General features: G+C 41.1%; 1 protein-coding gene across 2 annotated transcripts in view; it reads right to left on the bottom strand.

The window, feature by feature from the left end:
• The window catches only part of ADAMTS6 (ADAM metallopeptidase with thrombospondin type 1 motif 6), a 350,370-nt gene that overhangs the window by 132,398 nt on the left and 192,394 nt on the right, over nucleotides 1-25,578 (bottom strand). For both annotated transcript variants that reach the window (XM_073680240.1, XM_073680241.1), the window contains exon 10: nucleotides 10,438-10,584. In XM_073680240.1, coding sequence (XP_073536341.1) covers nucleotides 10,438-10,584 — 147 coding nt within the window. The remainder of the gene's footprint in view (nucleotides 1-10,437; nucleotides 10,585-25,578) is intronic.

Here is a 25,578-nt window from a genome sequence, read left to right as displayed (position 1 = left end):
TGCTTTACGAGGATATTCTCTGCGGCTTCCATTATTTTTGGAGACTTATAACAAACCCCTATAAGTAATTTATTATTTTTTCCCCGTCCCCTTATCTCCACCCACAGGGACTCTACATTTTCATTAGATTCACATATATCCTCCCGCAAGATGGGTTTTAAGGATGATTTTACATATAAACACCACCCCCCTCGCTTGTTTGTACGGTCATTTCTGAACAGACTATAGCCCTGTAAATTAACTGCCCAGTCATGGCTCTCGTCCAGCCACGTCTCAGATATCCCTACCATGTCATAATTATTTTCCAACAAAATTAATTTTAATTCCTCCATTTTGTTGGTGAGGCTTCTGGCATTAGTGTACATGTATTTTATGCATCTCTCTGTACCTCTATTCCTTCTTACTTTATTGACTGTTCTAACCCCACCCCCAATTTCTTTATTTGTGCCCAGGTCACTATCTGCACTATCTTCCCCACCTATAAAATGAATACCCCCCCCCAATCCCTAGTTTAAACACTCCTCCAACCCTCTAGCCATTTTCTCCCCCAGCACAGCTGCACCCTCCTCATTGAGGTGCAGCCGGTCCCTAGCGTAGAGTCTGTAGCCAACTGAGAAGTCGGCCCAGTTCTCCAGGAACCCAAATCCCTCCTTCCTACACCAGTTCTTGAGCCACTTATTTATCTCCCTAATCTCCCGTTGCCTCTCTGGCGTGGCCCGTGGTACCGGTAGTATTTCAGAGAATACCACCTTGGAGGTCCTTGCTTTCAGCTTGTAGCCTAATTCCCTGAAATCATCTTTAAGGACCTTCCACCTACCTCTAACTTTGTAATTTGTGCCAATGTGCACCATGACCGCTGGGTCCTCACCAGCCCCTCCCAGTAATCTGTCAACCCGATCAGCGATGTGCCGTAGTCAAGCGCCAGGTAGGCAGCACACTGTTCGACGATCCCTGTCTTTGTGACAGATTGCCCTATCTGTTCCCCTAATAATTGAGTCCCCCACTACCAGCACCTGCCTGGCCAGCCCTGCTCTCCTATTTCCCTCTTTACTGGAGCTGACACTCCTCCGTCTTTCAGGGGACATGCCTTGCTGCAGCAGTGCTACCCCTGTACCGTCACTCCCCTCATCTGCCAACTTTGCAAACTTATTGGGGTGTGCCAGATCAGGGCTAGCCTCCCTGGCACTCTTACCTCTACCCCCCCTTCTAACTGTCACCCAACTAGCGGCCTCACTGTCCTGCAGTTCCCTACTACCACCCTCCCCCACATCTACCCCAGTGAGCAGCAGACTCCTTTCCATATTGTCAATGGATCTCAGTGTTGCCAGCTGCTCATTTAGATCCAGTACCTGGGCTTCCAAACGCACAACGTGCACACATCTCACGCAGCAGTAAGCAACCCCGACCGGCTGTTCAAGGAATGCATACATGTGGCAAGATGTACACTGGATAGCATTGCCAATAATGGAGCTCATTTTCTAATGGGGATTGCACTAGACAGAATGTTAAGTAAAAAGAAATGTAAATAATTAATAAAACACAGACAGCAATTCAGTCCAAATTCCTCCCTTCCAAACTCCCTGAATCCAAAGTCACTGAAAAACAAGTCACACACTTGCTTTCGTTTGCACTTACACTCTGGTCACACTCAGCTCGTTCACACTCGCTAACTAAGAAGATTTAAAGAGTTTTTTTTTCCCTTTTGCAGCAATGCACCCTACAGCTCAATGCACTTCCAAAGATAATGATAGATAGAAACATGTCAGTCACATATATAACAAGTACAGTGACAGTGTTGGTTACTGTACTTGTCATTTAGTGTTAAAATAAAGGATTTATTAAAGAAAAAATTGGCGTGGGATCCCCCGTAATTTTAGTCTCTAGCGGAGGTTAAGCAGACGGCCGGGGCAGATGTTTGAAGCCTGGGAAGGGGGTAATACCCACGGAGCTTCCCAGGCTACTAATATCAGTCCCTAGCTGAATACCTAGCCTTTACTAGCTATTAAAATGGGGGACCCAAAAAAAAAATGACGTGGGGTCCCCCCATTTTAATAGCTAGCAAAGGCTAGGCAGACAGCTCGGGTCTGATATTAATAGCCCAGGAAGGGTGCCATGAATATTGGCCCCTTGCCAGGCTAGAAACACCATCCCTCACCCACCCCAGAAATGGCATATCCATAGGATGTGCCAATTCTGGCACTTAGACTCGCTCTTCCCACTGCCTTGTAGCGGTGACAGTGGGTTAATAGGGCTGGGGTTGATGTCAGCTTATAATGCCAGCTGACATGAAGCCCAGGTTAGTAATGGAGAGGCGTCTATAAGACACCCCCATTGCTAACCCCATAGTGTAAGGCAAATGTAAAATAAAAACACCAACACCCAGAATAAAATCCTTTAATTGAAATACACTGTGTGCAGAATTATTAGGCAAGTTGTATTTTAGAGGATTATTTTTATTATTGATCAACAACTATGTTCTCAATCAACCCAAAAGACTCAAATATCCAAGCTTAATATTTTTGGAAGTTGGAGTGGGTTTTTTTTTTAGATTTGGCTATCTTAGGAGGATATCTGTTTATGCAGGTAACTATTACTGTGCAGAATTATTAGGCAACTTAATAAAAACCAAATATAATCCCATCTCACTTGTTTATTTTCACCAGGTAAACCAATATCAGTGCACAAAATTTAGAAATAAACATTTCTGACATGCAAAAACAAAAACAAAAAAAATTAGTGATCAGTATAGCCACCTTTCTTTATGATGACACTCAACAGCCCTCCATCCATAGATTCTGTCAGTTGCTTGATCTGTTTTCGATCAACATTGCGTGCAGCAGCCACCACAGCCTCCCAGACACTGTTCCGAGAGGTGTACTGTTTTCCCTCCCTGTAGATCTCACATTTTATGATGGACCACAGGTTCTCTATGGGGTTCAGATCAGGTGAACAAGGGGGCCATGTCATTATTTTTTCTTCTTTTAGACCTTTACTGGCCAGCCACGCTGTGAAGTAGTTGGATGCACATGATGGAGCATTGTCCTGCATGAAAATCATGTTTTTCTTGAACGATACCGACTTCTTCCTGTACCACTGCTTGAAGAAGTTGTCTTCCAGAAACTGGCAGTAGGTCTGGAAGTTAAGCTTCACTCCATCCTCAACCCGAAAAGGTCGCACAAGTTCATCTTTGATGATACCAGCCCATACCAGTACCCCACCTCCACCTTGCTGGTGTCTGAGTCGGAGTCGAGCTCTCTGCCCTTTACTGATCCAGCCTCTGGCCCATCCATCTGGCCCATCAAGAGTCACCCTCATTTCATCAGTCCATAAAACCTTTGAAAAATCAGTCTTAAGATATGTCTTGGCCCATTCTTGACATTTTATCTTATGTTTCTTGTTCATAGGTGGTCGTTTTTCAGCCTTCCTTACCTTGGCCATGTCCCTGAGTATCGCACAGCTTGTGCTTTTTGATACTCCAGTAACGTTGCAGCTCTGAAATATGGCAAAACTAGTGGCGAATGGCATCTTGGCAGCTTCACGCTTGATTTTCCTCAATTCATGGGCAGTTATTTTGCGCCTTTTTTGGCCAACACGCTTCTTGCGACCCTGTTGCTATTTGCCATGAAACGCTTGATTGTTCGGTGATCACGCTTCAAAAGTTTGGAAATTTCAAGACTGCTGCATCCCTCTGCAAGACATCTCACAATTTTGGACTTTTCAGAGCCCGTCAAATCTCTCTTCTGACCCATTTTGCCAAAGGAAAGAAGTGGCCTAATAATTAAGCACACCTTATATAGGGTGTCGATGTCATTAGACAACACCCCTCCTAATTACAGAGATGCACATCACCAGATTTACTTAATTGGTAGTTGGCTCTCAAGCCTATGCAGCTTGGAGTAGGACAACATGTATAAAAAGTATCATGTGATCAAAATACTCATTTGCCTAATAATTCTGCACGCGGTGTAAACACACATTCCTTTAATGTTCTAAATTAAACCCTACTTACCGTATCGCCCATTCCAGCTGAAGCCAATGTCTTCTGCAAATGACGTCAGCGCTTGAGCAGGAGAATTCTCCCACGCTGGGATGGCATTGAGATGGCAGGCTGGATGGTAGCAGAACGCTGCCATCCAGCTTGTCATCCTTCAGAGACACTGCGGAGCGCAGGCATTGCTAAGTTAGGATCGGGCGGGGAGCGAAGCGCCAGGGAGCGGGGAGCGTACATCAGGGAGCGGGGAGCGCAGCACTGAAAGGGAAAGCCAGCGGTGAAGTCTTTTCACTGCCGGCTTCCCCGCCCGAGTCTTTGGCTCCCCGCTCACTGGTCCTTCGCTCCCCGGTGCTGCGCTCCCCACCGGGTCCTAACTTAGGATCGGGATGGGAGGCGGCGTGGGAGCGGAGGATCGGGATGGGAGGCTGCGGGGAGGCGAGTATGGGGCTGAGTGATTGCTTAAAAGCCGGCGGCTTTTTACCGCCGGCTTTTAAACAATCATGCACCCATTTCAGCCCTTTCCTCAGCCCCAGACCGCTTTATAGGCTCCAGCAGACACTTACTCGGCTTACTCGCATTCCCCATTGACTTACAATGTACTCGTTACTCCTAGCGAGTAATCACAAGGAAACTCGGGGAGTAACGAGTAGCCCGAGTACCGTACTATTTGGCGAGTACCGAATAGTAACGAGTATACTCGCTCATCCCTAGGTACAACCAAATGTAACCCTACTGAAAATTAAGTACACTTTAATAATGAAGGGATTCCATATGTATTGCTGGACCATGCCTTTCTCAGCATTTCACCGGGTTTATATGTTGCTGTATAGGACTTAATCTTGGTGTCATTACTTTGGCCAGTTACTGCTATAATGCATGTGAGAAAAATTGACCAACCCGATTTGGATAAACTGTAAGTTTCCCAAGAATTAAAGAGAACCTTTTGGCACGATTTTTTAATGGAGAATAAAGACATGGCGGTAATGAGGCTGTAATACTGATTACATTGATACCTTTGGTGAAGAAATTCACTTTTAGGTTCTTCTTTAGTCACCATTTGAAGTCTTATGCAAATTAGATCTTGGTGCATGGAGGCTGGTCTATGCACTGGGTTTACTCTTCCTTGTCTGTGATTCCGCAGCCCCTCCGCCTGCCTCTGGTCTGTGAATGACCTGCCTCCTCTGAAATCTTAGCAGTAACCTGTTATTCAAAGACTTGATGCAGGCGGAGGGGTCGCGGAATCACTAACATGGAGGAGAATACCCAAGTAGTAGAACATTTCAAATGCTGATTACATAAGAACCACAAAGAAGATTTCTTCATCAAAGTATCAATGTAATCAGTATTATAGCGCCATTACAGCCATGTCTTTACATTACAAAATGCTGACAGGTTCTCTTTAAGTAACTACACCAATAGAAAAAAAAAAATCTACCAAAGTGCAAAGTACTAAAAGTAGCATAGGTGTTCTCCCATTTCAGAATCTCCTCATATAGTAGGTGGAATCATCAAGTTCTTGGCAAAGCCCAACTGAGTATGGAAGCTTAATCAGTTTTCTATTGCAAGACACTTTTGTAGAGTACATGAGGGTTCTTCCGCATCCCTTCGAAAGATCCTGAAACTGTATACACCCCTAAGAAAGCCTTTCCATAGACATTTCTTGAATCTGATACTGTAGATGCAGGTCTCGCGGAACTCCCACCGTTGTGAATGGAAAGAAGACCTCTTCATATATACTCCAACTGGATGTGACGGCTGACAGCCATCTTAACAGCTGGGTAGGGTTCAGCTGACACAAAATAGTATGCTTAGAAGACCAGTGGATGGTCCAGTGCTTGATCACTCAGAAGAACCACCCACTACTCCTAAACATAAGAAGAGCAAGGATTTAAATTAATAAAATACAAGTTAAGGCTTGTGCACACAAACATAAAAAGTCGGACGAGTGCTTTTCATCATATTGATGAACAGCACTCGTCCCCATATTATTCCATGAGGCCGTGCACAAGTCCAATTTTTTGCTCAGATCAATACAGTCCAAGAAAAGAAAAACACAGCATACCTGATCAAAACTCTGATCAAAACCAGTCGTGTGACCCTAGCTTTATACTGAATCTTTTCTTTAAAAAAATTGAAAACCCCCAACCTTTAAATGCCCCTTTAACGCTAAAACCCAAACATCTGTCCTTTTTTATCAAGTTATGTTGAAGGACATTTTGTTCTTTGCAATGTCTATTGGAAAATTTAACAAAAAAGGAATTTATAAAACAACTTTACCAAATTAAAAATAATTTCTACATGACATTCTTGTTTGCTTCTCATCAGTTCCAAAAAAATCCATCCAATAATACACCTAAGTTGGCACAAACTAAATGCCAAGTCAAGAACATTGCTGAATGGCGTCCAGAAGTTGTGGTATGTTTTGCTGTGCCATGTCATTTGTTTACTGCCAAAAAGGTGCTAGCTAGATACACATGTCTAGACTTGGGAAAGTAGTCTCAACATGGACCACTAAGTCACTTGCTGGAACTAGATACCAACCGTTTCTGCTTAAAATATTAATTACGACAAAAATCCCAAAACAAGATTCTGACTTTTCAAATCTACTGAATCACAAAATGCTTAGTTAATTCTTTGTTCTCAAAAATGTTTCCACATAAACTTGCATTTTCTTCCTGATACCTCAACGTTTGCCAAAATAAATTTTACAGAACAAGCTACTTTCAACATTTTAGGATCATCAGCCAGAAAATTAATCAGACTTTGCCCTACAGTACAACTATATTTTTGGCATAATAATATTTTTTTTGTAGAGACAGATTCCCCAGAACCGCATAAGCAATTATGTAGCGAAAAGACATTGAAAGATCAGATTTTTCATCTTCCTTGGAAATTCTCGTCTTCTCTACAACCCTAAAGGAAAATGAAACCGAATGACCATGTGGTACACAAACATGTAAGAAAAGTAGTTTTAACTGATGCGCCCAGAAAACAAAATAATTGAGTTAAAGGGCATATGTCATTACATTTCTCCTATTGCATTCATGTGATTATTCCATTTTGTACTGTGTGACAGTTATTTTCTTTAGTTCCTTTACATTGTCATCTTTGTGAATTATCGTGATATATTGTTGATCAGTGGGTGTCCGACTGTTGGGACTCAACCCATTTCAGAGCTTCACGATCACTGCTCAATTCAAATGGGCCATTGCAGTGCCTTGTACTTGATTGGTGGGGGACATAGTGGTCAGACCCCTAATCACAAAGCTATCACCTATTGCATAGTTATATGATAACTTGTAATATTGGCCACTCTTGGCCATATGGCTTAATGGGCCTAATAGCCCTTATACATATTACACTTACCGTACTTTGGCTGAACCCTCTGATAGCAACGGGTTTGGCTGACAATGTAATGTGTATGGGGGCCCCTAGATTGATAATTGTTGGGCGAGAAAAGTGGCTGGCATGTCTGGTTTTGTGCTGCCGATCCTAATGTTCTCGAAGAGATAAGATACCGTCAGAGATATCTAGCAGCAGCTCTCTCCTGTGTATGAAAGAGCTGGTCGAGCTAGCTACTGGCTGAATGTTCGGACAACATTTATCTAACTTTTATAAGAAACTTTATAAGTTTCCCTACTCTGGTTCCCCCTTCTATGATCCAGAATGGGACTCTGTGTAGGCATCTCCTGTTTGGGTACACTCTAGCTGTGAACAATTAGTGAGTGATGGCTACGTATAACATTACTCCTGTAGCATTTGGAAAATCCAGCTGTTGACTGGAGTTTTCAAAAATCGGACCTGCTGATTGTCTAGGGTCAGTATTTTAAAAGGGGATGTATCTGACCAGTCAAAGGGGTCTTTGTATCTCAGACATTTATGGCATATTCATTATCCGTTTCCATATCTCCCATAAAAGTGAATGGAAGGAGTAGTTGATATCATTAGCTCCTTACATGATGCAGATGCTGCTGCCACTTAATACAAAACCACAACAGCTGCAGCTCTCGATTCGGTCGCCCCCCTCACACATATCAAAACTCGCACAATCAACAGACAACCCTAGCACACCAGCCTAACTAAAGTACTGCCCCCAGGGTTGCTGAGCGCAGATGGAAAAGGTCCCACTCCAATGAGCACTTCATTGCATTCAAACAGTCCCTCACTACCTTCAAGTCCACACTCACTGCAGCAAAACAAACATACTTCTCATCTCTCATATCCTCCCTGTCTCACAACCCCAAACAACTATTCAACACCTTCAATTCTCTCCTCCGTCCCCCAGTGCCTCCTCCCTCTCCTCTTATTTCAGCTGAAGACTTTGCCTCATTCTTCAAGCAGAAGACTGACACCATCAGACAAAGCTTTTGCCTAAAGCCCCCACAGCCCCTCCCCACACCTACTCAACCCTCCTCCTCCAAAACCACCTTCTCCACCATTACGGAAGATCAACTTTCCTCTTTACTCTCCAAATCACACCTCACCACCTGCGAACTTGACCAAATCCCATCCCACCTCATCCCTAACCTTACCACAGTCTTCATCCCAACCCTAACCCACCTCTTCAACCTGTCACTAACAACCGGTGTTTTCCCCTCATGTTTCAAACATGCCTCAATCACACCCATCTTCAAAAAGCCCTCCCTTGACCCTTCCTCTCTGACTTGCTACCGCCCCATATCACTTCTCCCCTATGCCTCAAAACTACTAGAACAACATGTCCACCTTGAACTGTCCTCCCACCTCTCCTCCTGTTCCCTCTTCGACTGCCTACAATCTGGCTTCCGACCGCATCACTCGACTGAAACTGCCCTGACCAAAGTCACCAACGACCTACTAACCGCCAAATCCAAGAGACCCTACTCTGTCCTCCTCCTCCTAGACCTGTCATCTGCCTTCGACACAGTGGACCATTCCCTCTTACTACAGACTCTCTCATCTCTCGGCATGACAGACTTGGCCCTATCCTGGATCTCCTCATACCTAACAGACCGGACATTCAGTGTCTCCCACTCGCATACCACCTCCTCATCTCACCCCCTATCTGTCTGTGTCCTCCAAGGTTCAGTTCTAGGACCCTTACTCTTCTCCATCTACACCTTAGGCTTGGGACAGCTCATAGAGTCTAATGGCTTTCATTATCACCTCTATGCTGATGACACACAGATCTACCTCTCTGGACCCGATATCTCCTCCCTACTAACCAAAATCCCACAATGTCTGTCAGCTATTTCATCCTTCTCTGCTAGATTTCTAAAACTTAACATGGACCAAATAGAATTCATCATCTTTCCACCATCTCATTCAACCCCCCCAACTGACCTATCTATCAACGTCAATGGCTGCCCACTCTCCCCAGTCCCTCAAGTTCGCTGCCTTGGGGGAACCCTGGACTCTAACCTCTCCTTCAAACCACATATCCAAGCCCTTTCCACTTCCTGCTGACTCCAACTCAAAAATATCTCTGGGATCCGCACATTCCTCAACCATGAATCTGCAAAAACACTAGTGCACGCCCTCATTATCTCCCGCCTTGACTACTGCAACCTCCTGCTATGTGGCCTCCATTCCAACACTCTTGCACACCTCCAATCTATCCTAAACTCTGCTGCCCGCCTAATCCACCTGTCCTCCCGCTATTCCCCGGCCTCTCCTCTCTGTCCATCTCTTCACTGGCTCCCTATTGCTCAGAGACTCCAGTTCAAAACCCTAACCATGGCATACAAAACAATTCACGTGTCTCCTCCATATATCTCTGACCTAGTCTCCCGTTACATACCCACACGCAACCTCCGATCCTCACAAGATCTCCTTCTCTACTCCCCTCTTATCTCCTCCTCCCACAATCGCATACAAGATTTCTCTCGTGCTTCCCCCCTACTCTGCAACTCTCTACCCCAACACATCAGACTCTCGTCGACCGTGGAAACGACAGCCTGAAGACCTACCTCTTCCGACAAGCCTACAACCTGCAGTAACCACCACTCCACCAATACCGCTGCACAACCAGCTTTACCCTCACCTACTGTATCCTCACCCATGCCTTGTAGATTGTGAGCCCTCGCGGGCAGGGTCCTCGCTCCTCCTATACCAGTCGCCGTCACATTGTGTTCAAGATTATTGTAATTGTTTTTGTATGTATACACCTTTTTCACATGTAAAGCGCCATGGAATAAATGGCGCTATAATAATAAATAATAATAATAATAATAATATCTGCAGTAATCTCTCCATTCATTCTCCATCCACCGCAAGAGGGGGGATGCCCGTTCTAAGCATTAGTTTGGGTCCCAGAGGTGAATATAACGTAAAATGACTAGGAAAGGAATACCCCATTTAATACACAAGTAAATAAAAAGTGATATTCTATTATTGTAAAACAGTTTAATTATATTCTAAAAGATAAGAGTTAAAAAAATCTATACAGAAAAGAAAACAGTACTCACTCTAGAAAGCTGGTGATGTATTCCCTGCTACATGCCGACCAGGAGAAAGGGTTTGTGTTTGACGTAATGTGAGCTGCCATTAACTTTGCTGCCTCGTGACCTTTGGTCCCACATGAGTTTCCAATTCCATCATGATTCATGCCAAAACTAGAACATATGAGAAAGAAAACATGTGGAGATAAGCTGGTGTACTATATGAAAATGTATGACAATGCCATATCAAAAAGGGCCTCAACTATACCCCAGATGCTTTTAGGGTGCCAGTACACGTTGTGGCCGAGATACGGTAACCACAAGTGGATTAGGTCTAATCTGGTACTTTATGTGTTTAGTTCAGGAAGTATAGGTGAAGCACGGCAATTAGCAGTAATCCAGGTAAGGCTACCACAACTCGCACGCAAACTGTGGTACCTACAGGCAAAATTGAGACGTGTGAAAAACAGCCTGAGTATGGACCAACGATGTCAGGTCTGGCCATGGGTCTCCTGACCTGAACTCAACAGCTTTATTTATGCCTATGAGACTGTTGAGTTCAAGTCAGGAGACCCTTGACCAGACCTGACATCACGGTCTTTACTCAGACAGTGTTTCAGGTGCTTAGATTGTAAGCACTGAGAAGTAGAATCATTAGTCCTTAAGAAGCAGCAGAACATGGAGTTATAATAATAATAATATTTTTTATTTATATAGCACCAACATATTCTGCAGCGCTTTACAATTCAGACAATTTTTGGGCACTGTCCCCACTGGGGCTGACAATCTAGATTCCCTATCAGTATGTCTTTGAAGTGTGGGAGGAAACCGGAGAACCCGGAGGAAACCCACACAAACACGGGGAGAACAGAGTTCCCATGATTTCATACTACAAAGTGTACCGGCATACAGTACATCACAATAATATAGATATATTCTGTTCTACAATAAATGGCTAGAGGGGAGAATACCTCTGTAAGATCAAATCCATTTTCTCCTGTATGATTGTGTTTTTACGACTTCATGCAAAATTACTGTATTGCCACATGCAAATTGCCTCTTCAGACAAAAAGAGGACTTGAACTCTATAGTGCCACCTATTGGAAGCAGCAATCCTACAAGTCACAATCAACCCTTTAACGAGTTGTGCAATATGACTTAGGATAAAGGCCAACTCAGAACATTTCTATGAGGGGTGTATTATAGCTCTCTCCACCTCAAAGGTTGTATGGCGCTCCAATACAACTATTAGCACGAGATTATAGTCTTATTGCGCATTGTGTTTATATTATATATATATATATATATATATATATATATATATATATATATATATATATATATATATATATATATATATATATATATATATATATATATATATATATAGGGTGGTCCAAAAGTAGGTGGATAGAAAATAATAACATTTATTTTGATTTATATATAAAATTATACTTACTAACACAAGCATAACATTGACAATTAAATTTTATTCTGAACAATAATACAAAAGCCAATAAATGTTATCAACGCAGGTGCTCAAACTGTTTTCCATTACAATTTGCACAGCTTTGAAGTCTGCCTCTTACGCTTCAACAAACTTTTTTGCACAAGTCTCTTGGGGTATTAATTTCTTGAAATGCATCTCTTATGTAATTTTTCAAATCACTGACTCTTTTTGGTTTTCGACTATAAAAGTTGTCCTTCAGTACTCCCCAAAAGAAAAAATCTATTGGGGTCAAGTCTGGTGAATGTGCCGGCCAATCAAGTGGGCCTCTTCGGCCAATCCATTTATTAGGAAATGTTTCATCAAGATACTCGCGGACTACTCTTGAATAATGTGGAGGGGCCCCATCTTGTTGGAAATAAAGGTCATTTGAATTAGGCTGTTGCTGTAACTGGGGAACAACTGGATTCATTAGAATTATCTCCTGTGACTGTTCCATCAAAAAATATTGGTCCTAAAACACCAAACATTGAAATACCACCACAAACATTGACATCAGGCTCATTTAGTTGCTGCTCTCTAATGTTAAATGCATGTTCTCATTATACCAGTAAATACAATTATGTCTGTTAATATGGCCGGATAATTTGAAAGAAGCTTCATCACTCCACATAATGTTATCTAAAATTACTGGATTTTCTTCAATTTCGTTAAGCACAATCTCACTAAATTGCAGCCGCCTGTCTGGATCATCCTCCAATAAACCATGAATTAGACGTGGATGATAAGCTTTCCACCCAATAGATTTCAGGATTCGCATGATAGAAGCTCGTGAAATTCCCAATTCCAAAGAGGCTCTTCTGGTGGACTTTTTTGGACTCTGAACAAATGTTTCAGCAACAAGTTGTTTATTATCTTCTGTACAGACTGTTTTGGGTCAACCAGTTTTTGGAGCATTAAGGATTGAGCCAGTGGCATTGAATTTGTCACGAATGCGGTAAATGGTTTGTCTCTTTGGGGCTTGAGTACCAAATGTTTCAACCCAATTTGCTGTAACGGTTTCAGCATTTTGAGATTTCCAATACTCTGTTAAAATCCATTTTCTTTGATCTGTATTTAAATTATTTGCCATTATGTGTTATCTGAAAAGAAAAACAGATTTGGGGGAGATCTATCTGTGAAAACTAGATCTGTGAAACTGGCTCAGTTGCCCTTAGCAACCAATCAGATTGCACCTTTCATTTTCCAAAGAGTCTGTGAGGAATGAAAAGTGGAATCTGATTGGTTGCTAAGGGCAACTGAGCCAGTTTCACTTTACACCATGTTTGATGAATCTCCCCCTTCATAACCTTATTACACTTTCTGTCCACTTACTTTTGGACCACCCTGTATATCATACATATAAATAAATAAAACAAAATTAAAAACAATTAAAAAAACACAACCAACAAGAAGACTAAAGTCTCATGCTAATGGTTGTATTGAAGTGCCATACAACCTTTGATGATCATTTTATATATTAACAACTACAGGCATGAACACATGGGCCCATAATTGGCCATAATGGCTGCATTTATTCTCATCTCACTGAAATACTAATAGAATAGGTACAGCTCACAGTTATGGATATATTCACACTCTGCTTTAATATTGAATTTGAAGGAAGTAACATTACAGTACCTCAAAAAAAAGTAAAAAAACATATGTAATATACCTTTTTTTTTCTCCCTTCATCTTTTGTCTACCTAGAATTGCGAGCATGGTTTTGAATACAATAGGACCATAGCAATGGGAAGAAAAAATAATTGTGTCAAATTGATAAGACAATTTTGCTTTTGAAGTGTTGTAAAAGTGCTGCTACCAATATCTGAGCCAGTGTCTGTTTGGAAAGGGCATTTACATGGTGAGACCTGATCACTTCTGCATAGGCCCATCATAATACTCAAGACACCATGACTGCAGATAGAACTTTCCAGATAGGACACATGACTGGGAAACATGGAGGGCGGATTAAGCTGCATTTCATAAAGAACATATAGTGGGAGCTACACACTGGGCCATCCATAACACCAACCACACAATAGACCTTCCATGCTTTTAGGATAAAGAAACATAAGAAAAGTTCAAAAGTGTGCACAGGCTCATGATAATGAGGATATGGATCTTATTATTGCATACTGCATTTTGCAGTGTCCATTGTAGCCGTAAAGAGATCACCTGAACTGATGTGACTACAGAATTATACGGTGGCATCTGATAAAACTATTTAAAAAAAAACAGACACTACAGGATACACTTTTTACTGAATGTCTTTTTGTGGAATAATGTGTTGTTCTACACTGTAAAATCAGGTATACCGAAGAATACTGAACTCTATGCACTAGGAGCTTTTTTCTTGGCCCGTACGGTAAACGGACAATTCTGAACATTGTGTGAAAGTAGCCTAAAGAGGTTCTAGCTGCACACAATCTGCTCATCCCAATATCATCCTGTACGTGCAATTTAACATTTGTCAGCACCAAATAGGCTCCAGCCAGCCTATTACTGAGTCAGAGCTTGACCCTAAGAAAGGATCCACTGGTGGGCCAGTCCACCCTTGCAGGATAGTAATGCTGGATACTCATTAGATAGCTGTTTGAAGAATGACCGTCGCTCCTTGCGTTCTCGAAGATGGAGCCGGTCTTCTCTGGCATAGGCTCATCTCAACACCGTTGGAATTTAACAGGTCGGAACCTTCTTATTTCCGACTTTATTTGTCGGGATAGAGTTGGGACGCTCCCGGTGGACCGACCCTGTTGAAATTGGTAACTGACTTCTCAGGAGACCTGTTAGAGAAAAGAGTCAGGTCCCACTGGGTGACAAAAAAGGTGGCCACATGAGCGCCAGGCCTATCTTAATTATGTAATTGGTAGCGGTCAGAAGTCTAGGACACAAGCGGCAGCTTGGGGGAATCATAGTCATTAACAGTGAAATGTACAGAATTTTTATTTTCCCTCAGGTTACTTCTTCAGATTAAAACTAACTCACCCTGGGGGTGGACACTGTGATTAACATTCAACGCTTGATTACTTGGCTCTACCAGACAAAACAGAAAACAGCAGTCATAACATCCTGTCACTCCGCCATACCAAGAAGGCAGACAGCTAGAGATATTTAAGACGCTGCACAGATTCTATCTGTGTGCCCACATCAGTAATTCCTCCAGCTAACGTGTAATTACCAAGGGGTGTACCACATCCTCTTGTGGGTCCAGACTGTCATGTCACGGCGGACTCTGTACACTACTGGGAACAACTATCTGTCTGTGCGATGTACAATAAAAGGCCTGAAACTCAAATACAGGTGTCACTGAGAAACTCCACAAAAATACCAACTCTGGGGCAGACATACTTGGCATGCTTATACCCACACAGATATACAAGAACCTTCCAAAGAGCGACCACACATAAAATAAGTAGATGAAGGTATTATGCAACAGTTGTTAGGCTACCATTAAATGTATGGTGAATACGGAGCAAAATGTGCATGAAAATATACTACCGTATTTAGGGTTGCAAAAATATTAACCCTCTTGCTTCTAGAGGTCCAACACATTTAGTTTCTATTGGCCGATGGATAGATGAGGCTGTATACTGTTAAATACAACACATTACAAAAAAATAAAGGTTTGCCTTTTTTTCAAAAACTTTGCATATTTGTCCATGAACTGCGCCTAGTTGAGCAGCTCAACCCCCTTTACTTCCATGTACTCACGTTCAATACCAGTCACAACCTATGGACAAAAGAGGTTCCCATTAATGCGGTTGTCCAGCTGCAATATCAGACACAGAATATCATGGGTGTAATTATAGTGGGTGTACAGGGTTTGCATCTGCACCCAGTTACTGGATTACTAGGGGGCCCAAAAGGTCCCTTTGGCCCATAGAGGCACACCAATACTATTCAAGACCCTTGATAGTTAGAGGCCATATTGGAGATTTTGTATTGTGGTCCAAGAGCTTACCCAAATGCAGACCATGACAAGATTTTTGGAAGCAAGCAGCTAACAATATTTTTTTAATTAATAATAATATTTGTTATTTATATAGCGCAAACATATTCCAAGACACTTTACAATTAAGCAAGGACATGTACAGACAATAAATTCAATACAAGGTAAAACAGTTTAAACAGTTACATTAGGAGTGAGGTCCCTGCTCACAAGCTTACAATCTACAAGGGAATAGGAGGAAACAATATGTGAAAAGTGCTTGTTATTACAGGTCTAGCAATTATAATAAATAGGGATTTTAATATAAGGCCGCATGATCTGGTCATCAGCCAGTATGTTTAAGTGCGATACTCAAGTATCAAGTGCAGTTATCGTGTGCATGGAGGGTGTGGAGACAGATGAATAGTAGGGAACAGATTTTAAATAATATTTAGAGGGAGGGAACAGGGGAAAGTTAGTTTAATGAGTTGAGGTGGTAGGCTTGTTTAAAGAGATGGGTTTTTAAAGCTCGCTTGAAGACATGGGGGCTAGGCATCAGTTGGATCGTCTGGGGTAGTGGATTCCAGAGAACTGGGGCAGAAAGAGAGAAGTCTTGGAGACAAAGGTGCGAGGTTCGGATTATGGGGGATGCTAGTCTTAGGTCATTTGTAGAACGGAGGGCACGTGTAGGGTGATAGAGATGAGAGAGGAGATATAAGGCGGTACAGAACTGTGGAGAGCTTTGTGGGTGAAAGCTATGAGTTTATAATGGACCCTGTAGCGAATAGGAAACCAGTGTAATGACTGGCACAAGATGGAGGCATCGGTGAAGTGGCTGGACAGAAATATGACCCTGGCTGCCGCATTCAGGACGGATTGGAGAAGAGAAAGTTTGGTAAGAGGAAGACCGATTAGAAGAGAGTTGCAGTAGTCCAGATGAGAGTGAATAAGAGCGACAGTAAGTTTTAGCAGATTCAATGCTGAGAAAAGGTCGGATTCTGGAGATGTTTTTAAGATGTAGGTGACCAGAGCAGGTGAGTGATCGGATATAGGGAATGAAGGAAAGTTCTGTGTCAAATATGACCCCAAGGCAGCGGGCATGCTGCTTGGGAGTTATGGTTAAACCCTCTAAAGTAATTTCAATGCCAGGTAGAGTTAAGTTAGTAGAGGGGAGAACACAAGAAGTTCAGCTAGGTTGTTTTTAACCTATACAACTCCTTTTATGCCACGGCCCCACTATCAGTATTTGGTCAGTATTTTTTCTCAGGAGTGGGAGTCAAAACCAGGAGTGGGTGATAAATGCAGAATTGGTGACTTGTTTCTATTATAACTTTTCTCTGATTGTTCCTCACCTGGTTTTAGCTCCCACTCCTGAGAAAAATACTGACCAAATACTGATAGTGGGGCCGTGGCCTTAGGGTTATACACTAATGACAGGGGTTGCCCAGTTAAGAAAACACATTTTCATAATCTACTAGAGAATGCCGAGATGATAAAGGTCCAGGATCCTTATCTCTCGGTCAAAAAATGTTAAGGCCCTATACACGAGATCAAAATGGGTCAACGGACAATAGTTGGTGGCCTCCAAGCACATCACAGACTATATCTGCCAATATTGTATTTTTTGGGCTGATTGAGTGAGTGCTGATCATTGGCTTTAAAAACCCAAAATGCCTGAACATTCGTTGGTTGGTTATCGGTCAAAACCAAATCGGGCAGCCAATCATTCATTATGATTGAAATCAGAAATGTCATAAATTTTATCTAATGTGTCTTTGCTTCATTACAAAGAGTGTCTAACTCTCTGGGAGACCAGTCCTGCATTACACAAACAACCAATTGATATGAATGGACAATGTGTAATGTCTAATGTCACCTGTGGTGGACCTGTAGGGAAATACACATTACTTACTGGTGATCACTGGGGGTTCCAGCAGGGAAGGGGGCACAATATGGTATATTATTGTCAAGGGACCTTGCTTAAAGGTAGGCATTGTCCAAAGTAGCGACCCCTTTACATTTTTAATTATATTAAAGGGAATCTGTCAGCAGAACTTCACCCACCAATCTATTTATATGTGCATGTAGCTCTTGAAAAGACAAGTCCAGCAATAGCTGTACATGGCCAGCCCATTCCTCCCTTACTGAGAAATCAGCATTTGAATTGACATGTAAATGAGGCTAAAGAGCTATTTGTAGATCTGAAGCCTTGGCCTCCAGCTTCATTTCCCACCCAGGGCCATCATCTCCTGCTTGACTAACAGCTCCTTTTCCTTAAGTCACACTGAACAGAGGCTGTCAGTCAAGCAGGAAGAGGCGGAGCTGGGCGGGGATTATAGCTGGAGTAAAAGAGGCTTCAGATCTTCAGCCTCACTTACATATCAATTCAAATGCTGATTTCTCAGTAATGGAGGAATGGACTGGCCATGTAAAAGTATTGCTGGACTTGTCTTTGAAAGTGCTAAACACACACATAAAAAGTTTGGGGGGATCAAATCTTGATGGTAGATTCCCTTTAAAAGAAAAAAAAACTGTTATGCATTGAACAGTAGACACTAGTAAACACTAGTAACTTATGCATTGAACACTAGCAGACACACAGCTCATATGTCAAACATTTGGGAACACACACAGCAATTCACAGAGAATAAGTTACATAACAGGGGCACAACTTGGTTATTACACTAATTAGAACAGTTTGGTCTATTAGTACACAACTTAGTTAATTGGAGTCTTCTACACTATCTTAACCCATAAAGCAAGTGCCCTGACTCCCTGAGTTTCCAACACACGGTAGCACTGTAGCAGCATGTATTATCTTCTTTAAATGCCCTAAATCTTATATATTTTTTGCCAAATATTGAAATATTTGTATGTGAAATTGCTCCAGGTTTGAACTAATCCTCCACCACCTTTGACCTTATTTTAACCACACTCTAACCTCATTTACTTCCAAAGAACTTCATCATATCAGTAAGTCATACCATTTATTTTAACCACACTCCGATCAGTGGAAGCGAGACTAAATGAAAACAACAAAAAGAAATCTGCATGCTGTCAGGGAACATACCGGGGCTGATTCTAACAAGGTTATTTGAGATTCTGCGAAACACCAGAACATGGAGGCCTGAGCTGCACTTAAGGAACGTGTCAGTCCTTTAGGAATTTAGAAGGCATTTTATTGCATCAGGAGTCTTTAAAGCAATATTTCATCTTAGCCAAAATAATTTAGTCTAAGATTAACACTGACGAATTTGTGTATGCATGTGTTCTTTCTCTTCTGGCTTTTCCAGACGAGCCATTCGCTCAAGTGACATTTCATGAAAGAATTTCGACCTATGAAGCACAACGTGCATTGTACAGACTTAAGAGTTATAATTTCAAGCAGAAGACAAGAGCCAAAGGTTAGACGTGGTGCAGTAGACCGAAGCGACAATGCAGAAGATTTATCCACTGGATCTCCCCAAGGAGAACCATTACTGTACCTCCCCAAGATCTGACTCAAAGGCATTTCACCCAGCAAACCAATACCTTGCTTTGAACTAAAAGAAAATGAACACCAAAATAGAAGTATATATAGATCACTGTCTCTGTTTTAAGTCCCTTTCATGGGTTCATCATTGATATCTACTGACAACAGTTTTTGGTTGCAGCGTGCTAATCCAGACAAATGGTCACCATGTCCTGAGAGGATAGCCTTAACCCCAACCCCTTCCCGACATGGCTATTTTCCATTTCGTTTTTTACTTTTCTTCTTCTAAGAACTATAACTTTTCTTTATAGTCTTCCATCGACATAGCTATACGAGGGCTTGTTTTTTTGGAGGGCGAGTTGACCCCATTCATTTTATTATGTGATGTACTGGAGAGCAGGAAAAAAATCCCAAGTTAAGCAGAATTCTAAAAAAAACAAAAATCACAATTCCACAATTGTTTTTTGGGTTTTTCATTTACCATGTTCCTAATATAATTAAAGACCTGGCAAAATGATTCTCCAGGCTCTGATTAGAGAGATAAAAAAGTAAGTAAGTATGTTTGGTATTTAAGTGGTGAAAACAAAATTAGGAAATTTGTAAAAAAAAAAAAAAAAAATTACGGGACCGGTAACATTTAAACGTTTTGTTCAATGCGGCATTTGCAAGAGCTGAACCAACATTTTTATTGATACCATTTTGAGGTACATTCAATGTTTTAATCGCATCTTATTGATTTTTTTTTGCAGTGTTGCGGCGGCTGAAAACCTAATTCTGGCGTTTAGATTTTTTTCTCATCATGCAGTTTACAGATCAGGTTAATTAATTTTATATTTTGATAGATCAGACTTTTACTAATAACGATATCACAAGTATTGTTTTTATTTTAAATGGGGGGAAAAGTGGAAAGATTTGAACCTTTATATTTTTTTATATTTTTAAAAACTTTTTTCACTTTTCATTGTATTTGTTAGTCCCCTTAGAGGACTTTCATCTGCAATCATCAGATTGCTTGTGCTTAATACAACAATACCACAGCATTGCCGCATATAACAGAAATCACAGTCTCCTATGAACAAAAGTCAAAAGCTGCCGTTCACAAGACAACAGCCATAACAGGTAGGGGATCTTCAGCAGACACTCAATCATTATAGCAACTCATCGGCGCCCACGATCGCATAAGGGGGACGCCGATGGGCGCATGGAATACCACACTCCCACCCTACCAGCGTGCTGTAAATGCTGCCGTCAGAGATTGAAGTCTGTTAGAGACAGATGATGGCTGAATATTACAGTCATCATATGTCGGGAAAGATGAGAGTTCATTTACTGAGCCCGCATCAAAGTTAAGAAGCCGTCATATGATGGAAATGTACATCATGTCGGTAAGGGGTTAATATATGTATATGAACACTGATTCAATTTTTTTTCTTTGGACACAAGACATCCACCTACTCTGAAAGGTGGCCATATACCAAACATTAGATAAAAGTAGGTTGATGGCTTAACACACGCTGAACAAACGATCGTTAGGCAGACATGATCATGCATATTGTAGTTCATATGATCTGTTATAGTCAGTAATTGTCCATACATGTTCAACCAGGCAAGGAATGAACCATTCTTACGAGGAGATTCTTTTATAAATTAGATAATTTGTGGATGAAAGATCTTTCATCCACAAATTATCAAATGAAAAATTCCAAACATGGCCAACTTCACATTAGGCAATGACAGTCTGATCAACAATCGATGGTTGTTGTATTTCACTGGAGTAATGTTTATTATATTTGAGTTCATCTAATTTTATCAACACTAGTCCAAATTGAATCGACACGTTTCATGTGTAAAATATTAAAACATTGTAGTTGCCAACAAATGTTACTCACCAGTCTCGGCTCTAGGGCCAGGCCCCTCCATTACCACTTGTTCCACGCCCAAATCAATGTGAAGCTGAACTTTTAGTAAGTGAAATTGAACATCACATACCAAGCCTAAGATATCAACCAGTGTCTAGAAAAACCATTAGGAGGCATTTGGACGACATTGGGCTACAAGCTAGACGTCCAACTAGAGGTGTTCCATTTATCTCATGCCACCACTCTCAAAAGTTATCATGGTGCACAGCAAGACAACAATGTAGACTGAATGGAGGTCTATCCTCTTTAGCACTGAGTCTTGCTTTTCTTTTAAGACTAAATGATAGCTGGAGACCACATGGGCAACACCATGAAAAGGCTTTTATGAGGGAACGTCACATCGATCCTACTCCCGAGATTATGGTGTGGGGTGGCATAATGTACGGTTGCTGGATCCCTCTAGTTTTCATTCCAAATAAATTAACAGCTCAGCATCACATTGATTTGGTCATGGAACAAGTGGTACAGCCATTTCTTTAACGTGTATTAGGAGCTACAAGTGCTTCTCACTATATTAGAATATAATCCAAAAGTTAATTTATTTCAGTTCTTCAATACAAAAAGTGAAACTCATTATATAGAGTCATTACAAACAGAGTGATGTATTTCAAGTGTTATTTCTGTTAATGTTGATGATTATGGCTTACAGCCAATGAAAACACTAAAGTCATTATCTCAGTAAATTAGAATACTTTATAACAACAGCTTGAAAAATGTTTTTAAAATCCGAAATGTTGGCCTACTGAAATGTATGTTCAGTAAATGCCCTCAATACTTGGTCTAGGCTCCTTTTGCATCAATTACTGCATCAATGTGGCGTGGCATGGAGGCGATCAGCCTGTGGCACTGCTGAGGTGTTATGGAAGCTCAGGTTGCTTTGATAGCAGCCTTCAGCTCGTCTTCATTGTTGGGTCTGGTGTCTCTCATCTTCTTCTTGACAATACCCCGTAGATTCTCTATGGGGTTAAGGTCAGGCGAGTTTGCTGATCAATCAAGCACAGTGATGCTGTTGTTTGTAAACCAGGTATTGGTACTTTTAGCAGTGTGGACAGGTGCCAAGTACTGCTGGAGAATGAAATTTCCATCTCCAAAAAGCTTGTCGGCAGAGGGAAGCATGACGTGTTCTAAAATTTCCGGGTAGACGGCTGTGCTGACTTTGGTCTTGATAACATACAGTGGACCTACACCAGCAGATGACATGGCTCCCCAAACCATCACTGATTGTGGAAACTTCACACTAGACCTCAAGCAGCTTGGACTGTGAGCCTCTCCACTCTTCCTCCAGACTCTGGGACCTTGATTTCCAAATGAAATGCAAAATTTACTTTCATCTGAAAATAACACCTTGGACCACTGAGCAACAGTCACAGTCCAGGGCTTTTTCTCCTTGGTCCAAGTAAGACGCTTCTGGTGTCGTCTATTGACCTTGAGTGGCTTGACACAAGGAATGCGACACTTGTAGCCCATGGCCTGGATAAGTCTGTGTGTGGTGGCTCTTGAAGCAATGACGCAGCAGTCCACTCCTTGTGAATCTCCCCCAAATTTTTGAATGGCCTTTTCTTAACAATACTTTCAAGGCTGCGGTTTTCCCGGTTCCTTGTGTACCTTTTTCTACCACACTTTTTCCTTCCACTCAACTTTCCATTAATATGCTTGGATACAGCACTCTGAACAGCCAGCTTCTTTAGCAATGACCTTTTGTGACTTACCCTCCTTGTGGAGTATGTCAATGATTGCCCTCTGGACATCTGTCAAGTCAGCAGTTTTCCCCATGATTGTGGAGCCTAATGAAATAGACTAAGGGACCTTTTTAAACGCTTAGGAAGCCTTTGCAGGTGTTTTTGTTAATTACTCTAATTTACTGAGATAATGACTTTTGTGTTTTCATTGGCTGTGAGCCATAATCATCAACATTAACAGAAATAAACACTTGAAATAGATCACTCTGTTTGTAATGACTCTATATAATGAGTTTCACTTTTTGTATTGAAGAACTGAAATAAATTAACTTTTTGATGATATTCTAATTTAGTGAGAAGCACTTGTATTTTTCAACATGACAATACAGCGTCTCCGGACTTGTCTCCCATTAAGCGCATCTGGGATGTCATTAGTCAGCAATTGCAAAGGAAGCTGCCAGAAGTGGATATTGATGATTTGTCCAAGTGCATTCAGTGTGGCAGAGCATTCCTCATGAAACCATTAATAACCTCATTCTTGGTGTTGCAGTTTCCATGCTGAGAAGTGTAGATACATAGATAGGCACAATCTATGGGCAAACATTTTCAATGTAGCTCCATTATAAAGAGCCCAATATTTTTTATTTTTGTTTCTAAAAACAACTTGCATAGAAAATCTTCTACATATTACAGTACCAACATAGTAGAGGAGATTTTACAAAATATCCTCCACAGACGGCATGTCAATTTATACTATGGACTTCATTGCGGCAAATCTTCTGAATTTGCCCAAAATCTGGATTTGGTGTGGATTATGCAGTTGCAAATTTTTCTACAGAAAATACTCTGTGAATCAGTATCATGTGCATATACCCATATAGTTAGTAGCTTCACTCACAAATGCTTCTGAGTTTACATTGTACTCAAACATTTTTTTTTTTTTTTCCCTCCGGTTCTTCCATTGGAGTTGGAATCTAATTTCGCCAACCCCAGTACACACGGAGTGGAACCAAATTTATAGAAATCTAATTAAGCCATCCATATGGTTTTGAAATTACAATGCAAAAATGAGCCTCTGCCATAAAGTCTTGGGGTTAGTATCTGAAGCGGACCACTGTCCCCCTAAATGCTGACTAATCATATGTTTATATATTGAGAAACAGGAAGACCAAAATTAGAGAGCTGTTTTGGGCTCCATATTAACCCATCTTCTCAAGATAGACCGCCTCGGTTGAGTATTAATAGAAAGCGTGGCTGTTTAAGGTATTCATTTAGCGTCTGAAAAGTTCTACCTTGAGAAGTCTACTCTCCATGCGATACTAAGACACGATTCTCATTTAATACAAACTGAACCACATCACAGAAACCAAAACTGTTTTTCTAAGCTTCACATTTATGACATTTCAGCCTACTTAGGCAATAAATCATAATGGTTGAAAACCCAAAGAAGTATTCTGTTCACATTTACAGAAGTAGAATGTTTTTATAACAGAAACAGACACGAGACATAATAATCAAATTCACCGCGTAAGTAGATAGACAGACAAGTGGTAATTATTCGCACAAGCAAGAAAATGAACGGCTGGCTCTTGGTAAGGTTAAAAAGGAATAGTAACAGCACATATACAGAGTTACTCGGATGTTTTTAATGTATGGTAACTGTATATTCGTGCAGTGTAAAATATCGCCATCGTGGTGGTAACCACCATGGATACTAATGATAGCTTGCAAAAGTCTACTATTTTTTTTTAAACCCTTGAAGACAAATCTTCTTCAATCTGGTCCTTAATATTTTGGAGAAATATTATTTAACCAGTTCATATCCCCTGGATTTGACAGTAAATTTATTCTGCTTTCAGAGTTATGACACAAAACCTAAGCCCCCTATTCATCAAATTTTTTTTCGCCTGAAAATTAGTGTAAAACGTTTTGAAAAATTGCAAAATTTTTGTGCAACGTGTAGTTGCGCAAAGATTTTGCGACTACTGGCATTTTCATACCAGGTTCGGGCAGCTTTGCCAAAAAAAGGTGGAGCTGGGGAGGAGCTGGGTTGGACCAGAGATGGCTACAAACCGCCACGTTTGATTAATGTACCTGGTAATGTTTCTTACACCAGAAACATTTCCTGACTTAATTAACATTTCCTGTGTTTTCTTGGGTTTCCTCTGGGTTCTCCGGTTTCCTCCCACACTCCAAAGACATAATGATAGGGAATGTAGATTGTGAGCCCCAATAGGGACAGTGGATATAACGTCTGTAAAGTGCTGTGGAATTAATGACGCTATATAAGCGAGTATAATAAATAAAGCATATTTTCCCCCCATATCTCATCCTTATAAAAGGATAGATCTTGTGTATAAAATAGTAGCAGACAGATCTGAAGCTGGTAAAACTGTAACTATAGCTTCTGATGACTACATTCAATAATGAATATAAGAAGTATTCCTACTTCGGCACTCAATTGAATATCGTTTATATCTTTTATTATTGTGACTTGACGGACCAATGAAAAAAATCAGAAAAATAATTTATTTTTTTTTTCATGGGTCGGTCAAGTCACATTAAAAGATAAAAATGATTTTCAATTGAGTGCCGAAGTAATCTCTATGCTTGACAATCTTATTCTTCTGAGCACCAATCTCTAACTTTTCTGCAGTGAGCAAGCATACAGAATTTATTTT

The sequence above is a fragment of the Phyllobates terribilis genome, unplaced genomic scaffold (assembly GCF_046119375.1).
Source record: "Phyllobates terribilis strain yellow unplaced genomic scaffold, ASM4611937v1 Scaffold_1__5_contigs__length_1240528914, whole genome shotgun sequence".
Taxonomy (NCBI): Eukaryota; Metazoa; Chordata; class Amphibia; order Anura; family Dendrobatidae; genus Phyllobates; species Phyllobates terribilis.
The sequence above is the reverse complement of the archived record's forward strand: the minus strand, read 5'-3'. Positions and strand labels throughout refer to the sequence as shown.